Raw genomic sequence first — 16,654 nt, 5'->3', positions numbered from 1 at the left:
GTGCTGTCCATGGCCTCCTTCCTTCTAAAATAAACATTTAAAATTATGCTAATGAGCCAGAAGGGATCCTGGGGGTATTGCCAGAGACCCTTCATGCTGAAGATTTACAGGCTGTTACAGTGAGATTACAGAAATATGCCAATATGTTTTCCTACATGGGACAAGGAAAACCATGTCTCTTTTGCTACCTTGTAAGGCTGCCTCCTTTTAGAAAGCCTGGTGTGGAATTAAAGCCAAACCAGTCTATCTCTATCAGTACTGCTATTGAGTATTTTGGTTGGCGTTGGATCGGTCCATAAACTCAGTCCTGGCTATTGTTTGGCAGCTCTTCCTGTCAGGTTGGATTTCCCTTACATGGGGGTAGGAGGAGGTAGAGTCACTAGAGCCAGAAGCACTTCCTGTCCATCGGCATCAAGAGAAGAGCAGCTCTACAAACAATATAAACTCTTGATCTGAGGGGAGGGTAGTAGTAGGTCATGGAGTGATGTAGTAGTAGTGCATTCTTCAGCTGCGGGTGATTGGAGAGGGCTCACAGGCTGGATATTCCATATTGCAGCAAACACTTACCGGTAACACCGGGGATCGGTGCTAGCACCATTTGTGGGTGTTAATCCATGGCTCTTTTTACTAAATGGGGCACATTTACTTAAAGGGTTAACTAAAAGTGTATTGTCTATTGTCTGTCTCTCACATCCGATAGAGTTCATCATATTTTTTGTGATGCATTTTTAACATAGGGTTTGTGACACGATTAGAAAGTTAAATACTGCACTCGGTCTGAATCAGTCGGACCATCCAACGGCATGCAAGGGTTGCATGAGCCACAATCCAAGCACACACTCTTCTTAAATACCTGTACAAGCCGTTTTAGCCCCGAAAAAGGTCCACAGTATGACAAAAGTGTGTGTAAATGAGCCCCAATGTATTACAATGTGCGATTGCCACATTGTAATACATGATGTGTAAAATCCCCATATACTGCCGTATTGAAATATGGCCATATGTGGTAGGATCAATCAGACAATCTAGGGTTAAAGTATCCAAGGTTGTCAGAAAAATATCAAATATCAAAAATATAATAACGGTTACTCCCAGCGTATAACCCCGTAACAAAAAATATTGCCCAAAGCCACTTTTTGCCATTTTGAAACATATAAAAAATTCAATAGAAAGTGATCATAAGGCCGGTAGCATTGAAAATGTCATCAAAAGTCACAAAAAATGACACTATTCACAGCTCTGTACGCTGAAGTATGAAAAAGTTATTAGCACCAGAAATTGGCAGAATGAAGAATTTTTTTGTAGGAGGTTTTAGTTTGTAAATGTATGAAAACATTATAAGACCTATAGGAATTATTATCCCTGTGAACGTACCAACCCAAAGAATTAAGTAAACATGTAATTTGGGGCGCACATTGAAAGCCGTAAAATCCAAGTCCACAAGAGAACGGCGCAAATGCATTTTTAAACATTGTTACTTATCAAAGTGATTATGAGATAGTTTTTTTTCCTCACATGTACTTCATTTCAGTGGTAAATTTTGACTGATAAGTTTAGCATTTATTTATAAAAAAAAAATAAATGAATTTTTTGAAAAATGTGCCATTTTCAAAATTCAGAATCATTGTGTTTTCAGACAGATAGATTTACCACCTAAATTAGTTGCTGTATAACATTTCCCATATGTCAACTTCAAATTTTTATAATTTTTTAAATGTCTGGATAATTTATTTTGATGTCACTCGGCTTACAAATCGAATATCGGTTTTTTATTTCGTTTTTTTTCGACATTAAAAAACCCCTACATATCAACTCATTTTCAAATCTGCACCCCTCAAGCTATCAAAAAACAGCTTTTAGAAAGATTGTTAACCCCTTGAGATCTTCATAGTAATTAAATCAAACTTAGAATGGTAAAATTTTAGCCCATTTACACATTTCCAAAAGATAAAAAGAGAAAGCCCATCTTAAAATTTGTTGTGCAAGAGAGAGAGTACAGAGACCCCCCCACATGTCGCCGTTACTTGTTTTATGGGTGCACAGCGAGGCGCAGAAGGGAAGGAGCGACATGCAGCTGCCAGGATTTTAGTATTCTCATTGGCTCCTTTTGAAGGCTATAAAATTCGAGGTTTTTGTTAATGGGGCCACATTTTTGCGGGATGAGATGCTGTTTCCAGTGTTACCATTTTGGGGTTGGTATTCCCTATTGTTGAAAATTTATGAACTTTTTTTTGAGTAGGTAGTTCATCGTATAGCCTAATAATCATGTTATCTTTATTCTATGGGTCGATACGATTACGGGGATACCAAACCGCTTTGGGAACGGTACAGCATTTCTAGTGTACAGCGTGGCAGTGTCTGCTAGCGTTATCAGAGGATTCCGATAACGCTAGCTGTGTTGTAGCAGTCATTTTCCTGTATCTGGCTTCAATAAATTTACCCCTTCAATACATTTGGCCTAATGTCCTACTGGTATGTGTTTTCTTACAAAGTTAAATATCATTATCTCCTAGCTGGTATAATTTTTAGTCACTGATGCATGGACATTTGGGTATGTGCCTCTTAATTATTTGGTCCAACTATTATATGTAGTTTATTAAAATAGTACCTGAAAGTAGCAATGTATTTGCTCCAGATTGAACAATATTGGTCAAACTAATTAACGTATTTACAACAAAATGTCTGATGTACTTTCACCACATTTATGGCCACATGTAGGAGTTTTAGACAATTTTAGACACTTCAAATAGATATTTCATCTATGCCTATGTCCTCCTGAGGAAGTGCTGATATGTCCGTTTCTCTCATGCTATTTTTTGTTAGTTTGAACACTGGTGTATTCCTTTCCTTGACAACCATGATTGAATTGCACCACACCGACAATCTCCTACAGCTGTGCTCAGTTTTATCAATAGTTAACCGGCTGTTACTAATAGAATCTCCCTCTACTCACATTACTCCCTTGCTGTTCTGTCTTGTCTGGATTTCAGAGTTCTGTTCAAATCACCTCTTGGACTGGAACTCTGTTATCGCATAAGATGTTTGCCTGCCTTAGGTTCTTTGTCTGCTATATTGCTTGCACTTAGTAAGCTTGCTGTGTATTCTGTGATTTTGTACTTTGATAATCTTTACCCATTTCTTGTTTTTGCATTTGTCCTCTTGTTTCTGAGCCAGTTCTGGCGACTGTTCCCCTCTGTTAGTACTGTCTTGTAGTCATCTCTGTGTTTTTCACTTTGGTGCAGAAAGGGCATGTTGACTAGTTGTCCCCTATCCCTTAGGGTAGGAGAGGTAGTCAGGCAGGGACAGCTGGTAATAGGGTTTGGTTTAAGGGTCCCTTGTTTCTGTCCGTGTCACCTGTCCATTCTCAGATCTTACAAAACATTAGGTATGCATAAAAAATGTTGTGGATGTGATATGAAAGTTAGCTTTGCCTCAGTTACCCCAAAAAGGATGTATAAATCCTGTGTGCAAAATTGTGCCTGTACATTTTTCTGGCATAAACCAAAACCGATTTTAGGCAGTTTAGGAATGTCCATCTAATCTGAAGAGATTTTCTATAAATCTGCCCCTTTTTTCTTCTGCCTATTTAACTCACCCTACGTTGGTGATTCAGCACTGTATGTTAGTGATGCAAATGTTCACACCTTGAGAACCTTTTAGAAACACATTGTTCTACGTATAATTCAATACAAAACATACAATACAAATAGACAAAATTACCGTATGCATTTTTGCATGGTCTACTTAACTTGTATAACATATATAGAAGTATTTCTTCAGAATTTGTAGGCCTAAAAAAAGGCAAATAAAAGTCTTTTCAAATCAGATAGTTTCACTCAACAAACCTTCTATACAGAAGAGAGATTCATTTTGTCTGTATTAATAACAAGAAATTTACTGAATTTCATAGTCATAGTTAACACTGTTGAAAAAAGACACGTGTCGTTTAACCAAGGAAGGGAAGGGATTGGATGAGGAAGGTATTTAGGGGAAACAATTCTATGCAACATAAGCATCAATGTTATTTAGGTGTTAAAAAGCATCTAGACCCTTCTTGAAGCTCTATACTGTCCGTACTGTGACCAGCGCCTGAGGCAGGCTTTTCTACTGATTGACAGTTCTCATAGTAAAAAAGCCCTGTCGCCTCTGGCGATTAAACCTTGTTTTCTCCAGACGGAGACAGTGCCCCCTCGTCTTTTGATTTGATTTAATCTGGAACAACTTACCACCATATTTTTTGTATGGACCATTCATATATTTATACAAATTAATTATGTCCCCGCGTAATTGTCTCTTTTCCAGACTAAATAAATCTAGTTGTTATTTCCTCATAACTGAGACCCACCATACCCCTTATCATTTTTGTGGTATGATTAAGGCTAAATTATCAGTTATTGATAATTGTAGGGCATGCAAAATTTATAACCATGTGAAGTACATAATTTTAATACTTTTATTATTGTGCATTAAGAAGTTAAGTTGTATAAAGACATAATTTGTAAGTCTAGCACTCACCAGTTTGTGCAAACCCAACTATTTCATGCTGCACAGTTCAGATTTTTTATTGGCTAAGCTTCAGATCCACAAATGGTGTGATCCACACCATTTAGTACCATATGCACTGAAACATCTATCTAAAGAATAGTATGATGCTAGAGTGAATTCAATGGCAACCTTTAAGGGGTTATCCAGGCATACAATTTGATCTGACATAAGGTGTGGACCCATCATACTGGGTGATCAGATTGCCTAGGCTATTGCCCAATTCCATTGAGTAACATGCATAGTTACTATGCATGGTGCTAAATGGACCTGCAGTTGTGTCTCTTCAACCCCATGTCGGTTTAGTTTGCAGACTATGGCTGATAATAGATTTTAGCTTTCCAATTTATAACTACTGATAAGTCTGATTAAAATCATCTGATCCAAACCTTAAGCTCAGTATTGGGAGTTTAGGAGAAGGCTGAATATAGGAATTATGGACCAGGTGTAACAGAGTCATTCTCTGTCCATAAAGTACAGCTGAATATCCACCAATTGTGTCATTGTGTTCCACACTGGTTTATGCTTGCTGGATGCCTTGATTGATTTTACACCACACCCATCATTCTCCTGCAGCTATGCTGTGTTTCAGCAGCAGTAAACCCACAGTAGTTTACCCTAAGAATTTCTCTCCAATCTCATTCAGGATCAGGACTATGATTCTCATGATTCTCATGTAAGCTCTTCCTGGTTGTCCCGTACCACATACTAGTTGTCCCTTACTACCTAGGGTAGATGAGGCAAGTAGGCAGTAACCACTCGGGAATTGTTCTCGTCTCAAGGCCCTCTGACTGTATGTGTCCCTAGTCCATTCCTGGAGCTGCATTACACCAGGGTTCCTCACCTTGTTGACTTTCTTAGCTAGGGACCCAGTGATCTAACATTTTTATCATATTATCAAAGTATATAAGGTTGTAAAAAGACAATAGACCAACCAGTCCAATGTAGGAATTAACAAATGTTTTTTCCCCTTAAACTGTGATATTTTTGTTCTCAAGAAAGGCATCCATGCCCCTCTTTAACATGTACAAAGGATACGTCATAATAGCCCCCCATTGGCAGAGAGTCCTATTGTAAAAAATCCCTGTCTATGCCGATCTTAGAACCACATCTCCTCCTGGTGTATAGGATGCCCCCCTGTCCTGGCCACAGCCCTAAGTATAAAAAGAAATATGGAAATATCTCTGTACTTAAAGGGGTTTTCCCATGAACATAAGTTACAGGATAGGGCCTAACTTGCTGATCAGTGGGGTCTCAGTGATGAGACCCTCACAGATCACAAAAACGAATGGTCTCGTTGCTCTGTCAAAGTAATGGAGCAGATGGCCACGCATGACCGTTCTGCTCCATTAATCTCTATGGAGCTGATGGAGATCACCAATTGCAGTCTGCAATTTCCGCCAGCTCCGTAGGGATTAATGGAGCAGAACGGTCATGCACATCCGTCTGCGCCCTTACACTAACAGAGCGACGAGGCGTCCAGTGGTGGTATTTGGGACCCCATCGAACCCCTTGTTTTTGTGAACAGTGGGACCCCCACCGGTCCGACTGAGGACCGGACGCCCCCTCCAGTGCAGAAATTTGTGTCACATGAAGAGTAGTACAGCGTGCCCCACAAATTGTCGCTTGTGCCACAATTGTGTCGCATGCGCCAGAAATGTGTCTCAGACACTTCTTAAATACCTGTGCAAGCAGTTTGCACTAAAAAGAAAGTGCAAAATTCCGCTATAAAAGTGGCACATGACCCTCAAATGTAACTGTGGGCTTACGTCCTAATCATGAGAATCTATTCCTCTCTTGATACATCCCATAATTTTATTTGCTTTATTAGCAGCTGCCTGGCTCTGGTCACTAAAATTAAGTTTACCATCCACCAATACCCCCGAGCATTTTTCTGCTGAAGTTTTACAGAGTAATTGACTGATTAGAACATAATTATACTTTTTGTTTCCACAACCCACGTGCATTAACTTACAATTATCCACAATAAAACTAAGCAGCCTTTTTTCTGCCAATTCTTCCAGCTTCCAAAAATTCCTCTGTGATGTTACTCTTTTGGCCTCGGTATGAATTACTTTACAGAGCTTAGTATCATCTGCAATTATTGAAACTGTACTGTGTAAACCCTCTATGAGGTCATTAATAAAAATATTGAAAAGAAGGGTGCCCAATACTGACCCCTGTGGCACTCCACTGGTAACTTCAACCTAATCTAGGATTAACCCCTTTCCAATGCTGTCGGCTGTGGGTGAATGGAGAGGGCAAACACTCACCAGTAGCACCTGCGATCTAACAATCTGTTGCTATGACAGCCTTGGGTCTTTGTAAGACCTGAGGCTGTATAGTTTCTGATCATACAGTGGCACATTGTAATACATGATCAGTAAAATCCCCAAATACTGCCTCACTATAGTATGGCAGTATATGGTAGGATCAATCAGACAACCTAAGGTTAAAGTACCCCCCACCCTCCTTTCCCTAGTACTAATATAAAAATAAATCAACTGTAAAAATACATGTTAGGTATCACAGCGTCCCAAAATGACCTATCAAATCTATCAAAATCTAATAATAGTTATTTCCAGTGTTTAACCCTATAATGGAAAATAGTATCTAAAATGGCACTTTTTTCCATTTTGCAACATATAAAAATGTAATAAAAAGTGATCAAAAGGCCGTACAGTCCTTAAAATAGTAGCAAATGTCATCTCATCTTGCAAACAATGACTTGTTGCACGGCTCCGTATACTGAACTATGAGCACCAATGATGGCAAAATGAAGATTTTTTTTTTTTGGTACAGATGGTTTTAATTTTTTTTAAATGTATTAAAACATAATGAAACCCATACACATTTAGTATCTCTATGATTGTACCAACCCAAAGAATAAAGTAGACAAAAGTAGTAAAATCCAAGCCCACAAGAATATCACAAATGCATTTTTTCACCAATTTCACTACATTTAAAATGTTTTCCCACTTCCCAGTACACGGCATGGAATGTTAAATATTGTCACCATGAAGTGCAATTTGTTATGCAGAAAACAAGCCCTTACACAGCTCTTCACATGGAAAAATAAAAAAACGTTTTAGATTTTTTAAGGTGAGGAGTGAAAAATGGAAATGCAAAAACTAAGCTTGATATTAAGGGCTTAAAGGGGTATTCTCGTCTCGGCATTCACATTCAGTTTCATTAATCTTCCATATATAAACATTTCTTCAATTGGATGTTATTAAAAAAAATGTTCCTGTGTGAAGATAATTTCTCATAAATGGAGTCATGTTATCCCTTAGGAATGAGATAGCTTCCTCGGTTACGACCACCTCACACTCTGGCAGCGGTGGCCAGACATGCGCTATAGCGTCCTGCCGGACCACCAGGATTCAGCAATCATTACCACAGGACGGCTGTGCGACATGTAGTAACTCCCGGACATTTTATATACAATAACCTTTTGTTTCTTTGTGCCATCCCTCCAGCAGAGGTGGCCGTATCCGAGGAAGCTATCTCGTTTCTAAGGGACTATATCACTACATTTATGAGTAATTATCTTCACACAGGAACATTTTTTTTAATAACATCTAATTGAAGAAATGTTTATTAATGGCAGATTAATCAAACTGAATGTTAATGCCCAGACGAGAATACCCCTTTAATGATGACTCTCTTTTTTTATCAGTTAGCCAATTTCCAATTCAGTTAGAATATCGCTTTAGATTAAAAGGAAAATTATTAGAAAATTGATAAAACTGTAATAAGGTTTAGGTGGGAAATTTACATATGCCAGTAAGTAACATTCCAATAACACCTTAATGTATATGGGCATCGGACCTGTACAACAAGTTCCACCACATCCTTGCACAGCACTAAGAAGAAATGCATGTAGACAAATCAATGTTTTCAAAACCCATTGGGACAAATATTATTTGTCCCTTTTTCTTTGTTTTCTTGTCACCCTGCTTTCTGGGCTATGGTATTTGCCTTTTGTTATTTATCAAGCAGACACAAGAATATTGATATTTTTTGCACAATTGTACTGAAATTTTTGCTATTCAATTGAAATGGCACATTCACAGTTGTTCTTTTGATGTGGAGTGGAGACATTTTGTTGTACAGTTACATGGTGAAAAATATATACAATCAGGACTAAATTAAAAAAATGTGTTTTACCGTCATTGAAGTCTCTCCTGTCATTACTGCTGGATACCCAATAGAGAGGGTATATTAGTGCTTTTGTCTTCTCCTTTCCTCATTACATAGCTCTGATTGAGGGCTATGAAGTGCAGCTGTCGCTATAGACTCAGTGAGCACTGGATCACTATGTTTGAAGATGATCAGAGCTGCTGGATTTTATTTGACTGGTACAAGTCTGCCAAAGACATGTGGCCCCACAGGAGGCTGTTTCCCCTGTAACAGTTACTGCAAAAATAAAAATAATATAATATACAGTATATAGAAATATATAGTCATATTCAAGGGGGGAAGTACTCCTGTACTTTGTGGAAGCCTGTGAATCTGAAGCAAACAGGGGTCTTGGTAACACCCCCCCCCCCCCAGAGCCCTTCTGGCTCAGTAGCATAATTTTAAAAGTTTTTGGAAGGAGGCCATGCTTAACAAAAATAAGAACATTCCCATAGTCCCTGGTAAGTGTCCCATGCTTGATCTTGATTAGATTTCCTTTAAATATAGTAAAAGGGATTCTCTGGTCATAGCAAGGTAGGCGCAATCCATCTTACTGATCAGTGTTCTGGAGAACAGGGGTCTATTGTACCCTAGAGGGTCTAAGAAAAAGTTAAAAAAATAAAGAAAAGGCAACTTTTACACCATTTTACATAAACATAAACTTTTTTAAATAAAAAAGTCATCAAAAAGTCGCACATTCCTCAGCTCAGCAAAAAAGTATGAAAAATTTATTAGGGTCAGAAGATGGCAAAACAATTTTTTTTCGTACACAATGGGGCAGATTTATGAAGTGTCTGAATGTCAAAATATTTCTAGTTACCCATGGCAACCAATCACAGCTCAGCTTTCATTATACCAGTGCTCATGAATATTTTAAAGGGGAGCTGTGATTGGTTGCCATAGGCATCTAGAAATATACTGACTTTCAGACACTTGGTAAATCTGCCCCATTGTTTTAATGTGTGAAAAACTTAAAACCTATATAAATTTGGTATCACTGTGACCGTTCCCAACTAATGAATAAAGTTATAGATTTTCAAGAAAAATGTGCGAAAAAAGGCTGTGCTCTTAACGGGTTAATCATCTGGTTCCTCTTCAAAGAAAGCAGCTATGTGTGTTCCTTGCATCTCATGGAGATTCTTTATCACCTTTATTCATCTTTAAGGTTTAGCCACAAATAATTACTCCCCCCTTCCCATTTAGTTTTCTTCTTTTGCCCATTCCCCTTCACCACACATCCATTTACTACATGCTTAATTTTTTTAGAGACCACAACTTTGCACTATCCCCATCTTTAGCTGACTTTTCTGGTTACTCAGTACTTAGTTACTTAATACGAAACATAGTGGTGATGTGACCATGACTTGATGTTTATCAATTTTATCCTGTGTGCCTTATAATGGAGCTATGTGTATATAAAAATATCCAATGTTATGTTGAAAACATGTTATACATTAATATTTTTTGCATGGTTTCAGTACCCTGAATATGGTTTTTTGGGTGTATCCGAAAAGATTCAGCTCTTTCGCCATAACCTAAACTCAGAAAATGTCCTAGAGCGTCTTTTACAAAGCAATTTCATAGCAGAAGGAGATTTAGTTGAAGTTATTCTGCCTGGTAAGTATCAGAATATATTTCTTTTATTCCATTAGCCTTTGTCTAAAATATAAAATGTGGTATAAAATGTGAGTCGTCTTCTGAAAGAGAACCTGATAGGGGACCGTCTGTACTGGTCTTTTGTTGTAATCAAGGAATTATTTTTTCTGTGGGCCCTTTACTTAGTTTTCTGCAGTTGAAAATCAATCTTATAAGCTTAGATCACCTTAGATCAACATATGCTAAGGTACTTAAAGAAAATCTACTATCACAATGTAGCATAATAAATCAGGGACACCTACTTATAGATCCAGGCACTTCTTATATTTGTAACAACTTTAAAACTGTGCCAATGAGCTAGAAGGGATCTGCCTCTCCATGCTGTAGCGTCACAGGATATTATACTGTGCAGGAGGACTTCCCCCTCTCCCTGTGGAAATGCTCTCCTGTACAGTGTAATGGCCTGTGAATCCAGAGCACCTTAGCCAATATGATGTCTAGCATCCAGGAATTTTCATATTATACATTTATAATTACCTTTAACTGATTTCTAAGACTTCATTGTTTTGAATTAACTTTAAGAATTTTACACATATCATTTACTTGCATATTAGTGTGTAACATACAAATCCTCCAAATTTTTCTTTTTATACAGCTTCTGTATCCCTTGATTTCTCAATCCGACCTCACATTCTACTAGTTCATTCCTACAAATCTCCAGCTTTTTGTGACTATTGTGGAGAAATGTTATTTGGCTTGGTGAGACAGGGCCTAAAATGCCAAGGTAAGTGTAATAAAGGGAATATTCACATTTAAACATATATTTACAGTTTCCGAGTTTTCCCTTGAAATAAAATTTTCAAATTTCAATCCACTAGTGATGTTAACACAATAAAGATCATTTTAACCCTTTACTTCACAACTTTACTTAGTTTTATTGCTGTTTTAGCTCCTATTACTCAGTGGTGGTCAGTGTAAAATTCAAGGGTTTGGCCGGGGACTCTCTTATCAGACACATTATGATCCCTCTAGTTCTGTGAGCTGGCAATGTGGTTCAGGGTACAAGGTTTATATGAACTTTCATTTAGCTTCTGATCATTGTACTAGTATCTGACATAGAGATCTGAAAGAGAGATGAGACAGATGAAAGATGATGATATCCATGAGATGCTTATTGCACACTATGACACAGTCAGCTCTCCTACATCTATGCTATACCACAACACACTACATCTGCTGTGCCTTCCTGGCTTGATTCCGCAGGTAAAGAACTTATCTGTCTGTAGCTTGTAGTTCTCCTCACGCTGCTGCCGGCAGGAAGTCGGTGTCTGTGTATTACAGCAAGAAGTCAGTGAGTGTGCATCAGTGTGCGTGAGCTCCGTCCTGGACTACAGGGGGTGGGGCTACAGTGCAGGGAGCAGGTAGATCCAAAATAGCCTCTCCGAGCCTAAGCCAGAAGTTACAGGGTCGGATCTAGGGGCAACTGAAATTTTGTACAGCAGTACTGATAGAGACAGGTAGGACTTATATCTGTGAAATGCTGTATTTTTGTCAATAACAGTGAATTAGAGAATGTGGTATTTTGTTATCCTGAGTACATTTAAGAAACTTGTCTTCGTGGGAATATCCCTTTAACATTGAAATATTTATCATGATCCTGTGTGAAATCCTATATTATAATTAAGAACATAATAATTTTGCCTTTTTATGGCTAACATCTGGTGATTTGCATTAGTGGAAGTCCCGTCTTTACATCAGGCACTCTACAGTAGCATTATGAATGAACTTCCTTTAGCATTATGTGACAGTGACTAGAGATGAGCGAGCACTAAAATGCTCGGGTACTCGTTATTCGAGACAAACTTTTCCCGATGCTCGAGTGCTTGTCTCGAATAACGAGCCCCATTGAAGTCAATGGGAGACTCGAGCATTTTTCAAGGGGACCAAGGCTCTGCACAGGGAAGCTTGGCCAAACACCTGGGAACCTCAGAAAAGGATGGAAACACCACGGAAATGGACAGGAAACAGCAGGGGCAGCATGCATGGATGCCTCTGAGGCTGCTTAATCGCACCATTATGCCAAAATTATGGGCAACAGCATGGCCATGACAGAGTGACAGAATGAAGCTAGATAGCATGTAAAACATCCAATAATTGACCCTGACACTATAGGGGACGGCATGCAGAGGCAGCGGCAGCAGCGGCAGGCTAAAGAGTGTCATGGCGACATACCCTAAATGGACTCAGGCTTCAAACCAATGGGTGGCAGAGAGGAACCAAAGGAGGTGAGCAAGAAGCGCTCAAATAATATCGGTACATGATAAAAGTTTGCCAGTATATTTTGTGGATTACACAGCAGGGTGGCGACAAAGTTAACATGGAAGCCATGAAAACAACCCAAAATTCTGCCTGACACAGCTCGTTTGATAAGGGGACCATGTATGGAGGCAGTGAACTAGTAGTAGATTAAAGGTGCTGCAGTTAAAACTATGTTAGTTGGATCTTGGCATGGAGCTGGCGCTCCGCTGCCAGGCGAGCTTTCGCCAATCCAAGCCCCTGTCTCTAGGCTACTCCCCAAACAGCACTTCTAAGAACCTTTTGTATAAGATCAAGTGTAGTAGCGTTCTTATAAGTTTGGGATATGGCGGGTGAGGGGAATGTAAACAGATGCGCAAGAAGCGCATGATGTGCATGGAGCTGGCGCTCCGCTGCCAGGTGAGCTTTCGCCAATCCAAGCCCCTGTCTCTAGGCTACTCCCCAAACAGCACTTCTAAGAACCTTTTGTATAAGATCAAGTGTAGTAGCGTTCTTATAAGTTTGGGATATGGCGGGTGAGGGGAATGTAAACAGATGCGCAAGAAGCACTGAAATAATATCGGTAAATGATAAAAGTTTGCCAGTATATTTTGTGGATTACACAGCAGGGTGGCGACAAAGTTAACAAGTTTGATGTGGAATGCCCTCTAATAGCTCTTGGGCGGTGTGCCTTTTATCGCCTAGGCTCAGCAGTTTGAGCACCGCCTGCTGTCGCTTAGCGACGGCACTGCTGCTGTGCCTAGAGCTACCGACTGATGGCGCCATGGCCACGGATGGTAATTCGGAGGAGGAGGAGGTGGAGGAGGGGTGGGAGTAGGAGGAGGTATACTAGGCCTTTGAGACCTGGACCGAGGTAGGCCCCGCAATTCTCTGCGTCGGCAGTATATGACCAGCCCCAGGGTCAGACTCGGTCCCAGCCTGCACCAAGTTAAGTGTAGTAGCGTTCTTATAAGTTTGGGATATGGCGGGTGAGGGGAATGTAAACAGATGCGCAAGAAGCGCATGATGCGCATGGAGCTGGCGCTCCGCTGCCAGGCGAGCTTTCGCCAATCCAAGCCCCTGTCTCTAGGCTACTCCCCAAACAGCACTTCTAAGAACCTTTTGTATAAGATCAAGTGTAGTAGCGTTCTTATAAGTTTAGGATATGGCGGGTGAGGGGAATGTAAACAGATGCGCAAGAAGCGCTGAAATAATATTGGTAAATGATAAAAGTTTGCCAGTATATTTTGTGGATAACACAGCAGGGTGGCGACAAAGTTAACAACTTTGATGTGGAATCCATGAAAACAACCCAAATTTCTGCCTGACACACCTCGTTTGATAAGGGGACGATGTATGGCGGCAGCTATATGGACGACTTTTGGAGGTAGCAATGGAGACAACGTGTGGAGGCTGCTATGGAGACAATTTAATTTGGATAGTGCCTGTATGTGGCAGTCCAAAAAAGTTTTCAAACCAGAGGAGCAGGTAGGTGTCCCTCCAGAAAAATGAAATAGATTGAGTGCCTGTATGTGGCAGTCCAAAAAAGTTTTCAAACCAGAGGAGCAGGTAGGTGGCCCTCCAGAAAAATTGAATAGATTGAGTGCCTGTATGTGGCAGTCCAAAAAACTTTTCAAACCAGAGGAGCAGGTAGGTGGCCCTCCAGTAAAATGGAATAGATTGAGTGCCTGTATGTGGCAGTCCAAAAAAGTTTTCAAACCAGAGGAGCAGGTAGGTGGCCCTCCAGAAAAATGGAATAGATTGAGTGCCTGTATGTGGCAGTCCAAAAAAGTTTTCAAACCAGAGGAGCAGGTAGGTGGCCCTCCAGAAAAATGAAATAGATTGAGTGCCTGTATGTGGCAGTCCAAAAAAGTTTTCAAACCAGAGGAGCAGGTAGGTGGCCCTCCAGAAAAATTGAATAGATTGAGTGCCTGAATGTGGCACTCCCAAAAATTGTTTAAAACAGAGGACCGGGTAGGTGGCCCTCCAGAAAAATTAAATGCATAAAGTACTATAGCTAGAGCCAGTGGGCCCTGTCAAAAAATAGCCAGTTTCCTCTGCTTTAGTGTACAAAGAGGAGGAGAAGGAGGAAAATGAGGAGGAGGAGGAGGAGTGCATAAATTATTCAGGTTGAGCTTCCTTCACCTGGTGGAGATTGGAAATTATGAGAAATCCAGGCTTTATTCATCTTAATAAGCGTCAGCCTGTCAGCGCTGTCAGTCGACAGGCGTGTACGCTTATCGGTGATGATGCCACCAGCTGCACTGAAAACCCGCTCGGACAACACGCTAGCGGCAGGGCAGGCAAGAACCTCCAAGGCGTACAGCGCCAGTTCGTGCCACATGTCCAGCTTTGAAACTCAGTAGTTGTAGGGAGCTGTGTGATCATTTAGGACGATGGTATGGTCAGCTACGTACTCCCTCACCATCTTTCTGTAAAGATCAGCCCTACTCTGCCGAGACTGGGGACAGGTGACAGTGTCTTGCTGGGGTGACATAAAGCTGGCAAAAGCCTTGTAAAGCGTACCCTTGCCAGTGCTGGACAAGCTGCCTGCTCGCCTTCTCTCCCTCGCTACTTGTCCCGCAGAACTACGCACTCTGCCGCTAGCGCTGTCAGAAGGGAAATACTGTTTCAGCTTGTGCACCAGGGCCTGCTGGTATTCATGCATTCTCACACTCCTTTCCTCTCCAGGGATGAGAGTGGAAAGATTTTGCTTGTACCGTGGGTCCAGGAGAGTGAATACCCAGTAATCGGTGCTGGAATAAATTCTTTGAACGCGAGGGTCACGGGATAGGCACCTCCACCTCCTCCGATATGCGCTGAGAAACAGACCTAAGGGTGCTTTGGCTATCAACAAGGGAATCTTCTTCCCCCGTCTCTTGTGACGAGCGCAAAGCTTCCGACTTCATGCTGATCAGAGAGTTTTTCAACAGGCCAAGCAGCGGGATGGTGAGGCTGATGATGGCGGCATCGCCACTGACCATCTGTGTTGACTACTCGAAGTTACTCAGCACCTGACAGATATCAGACATCCACGTCCACTCCTCATTGTAGACTTGAGGAAGCTGACTGACCTGACTACCAGTTCTGGTGGAAGTTGACATCTGGCAGTCTACAATCGCTCTGCGCTGCTGGTAAACTCTGGATAACATGGTTAATGTTGAATTCCACCTCGTGGGCACGTCGCACAACAGTCGGTGAGCGGGCAGTTGGAGGCGGCGCTGCGCTGCCCTGAGAGTGGCAGCATCTGTGCTGGACTTGCTGAAATGCGCACAGATGCGGCGCACCTTCGTGAGCAAATCAGACAGATTGGGGTATGTCTTGAGGAAACGCTGAACTATCAGATTTAACACATGGGCCAGGCATGGCACATGTGTCAGTCTGCCGAGTTGCAGAGCCGCCACCAGGTTACGGCCGTTGTCACACACAACCATGCCTGGCTTCAGGTTCAGCGGTGCCAGCCACAGATCAGTCTGCGCCGTGATGCCCTGTAATAGCTCTTGGGTGGTGTGCCTTTTATCGCCTAGGCTCAGCAGTTTGAGCACCGCCTGCTGTCGCTTAGCGACGGCACTGCTGCTGTGCCTAGAGCTACCGACTGATGGCGCCATGCCCACGGATGGTAGTTCGGAGGAGGAGGTGGAGGAGGGGTGGGAGGAGGAGGAGGCATAGTAGGCCTGAAAGACCTGGACCGAGGTAGGCCCCGCAATCCTCGGCGTCGGCAGTATATGACCAGCCGCAGGGTCAGACTCGGTCCCAGCCTCCACCAAGTTAACCCAATGTGCCGTCAGCGATATATAGTGGCCCTGCCCGGCAGCACTCGTCCACGTGTCCGTGGTCAGGTGGACCTTGTCAGAAACGGCGTTGGTCAGGGCACGGATGATGTTGTCTGACACTTGCTGGTGCAGGGCTGGGACGGCACATTGGGAAAAGTAGTGGCGGCTGGGGACCGAATACCCAGGGGCGGCCGCCGCCATGAGGTTGCGAAAGGCCTCGGTCTCTACTAGCCTATAGGGCAGCATCTCCAGGCTAAGCAATCTGG

General features: G+C 41.6%; 1 protein-coding gene across 1 annotated transcript in view; it reads left to right on the top strand.

The window, feature by feature from the left end:
- Window positions 1-16,654, top strand: part of LOC140070874 (serine/threonine-protein kinase D1-like) — a 66,350-nt gene that overhangs the window by 12,894 nt on the left and 36,802 nt on the right. The window contains exons 3-4 of the mRNA XM_072117898.1: window positions 10,203-10,341; window positions 10,976-11,104. Coding sequence (XP_071973999.1) covers window positions 10,203-10,341; window positions 10,976-11,104 — 268 coding nt within the window. The remainder of the gene's footprint in view (window positions 1-10,202; window positions 10,342-10,975; window positions 11,105-16,654) is intronic.

This window comes from Engystomops pustulosus, chromosome 7, assembly GCF_040894005.1.
Source record: "Engystomops pustulosus chromosome 7, aEngPut4.maternal, whole genome shotgun sequence".
Classification (NCBI taxonomy): Eukaryota; Metazoa; Chordata; class Amphibia; order Anura; family Leptodactylidae; genus Engystomops; species Engystomops pustulosus.
Note: the sequence above shows the minus strand (reverse complement) of the source record. Positions and strands in the feature narration are given on the sequence as shown.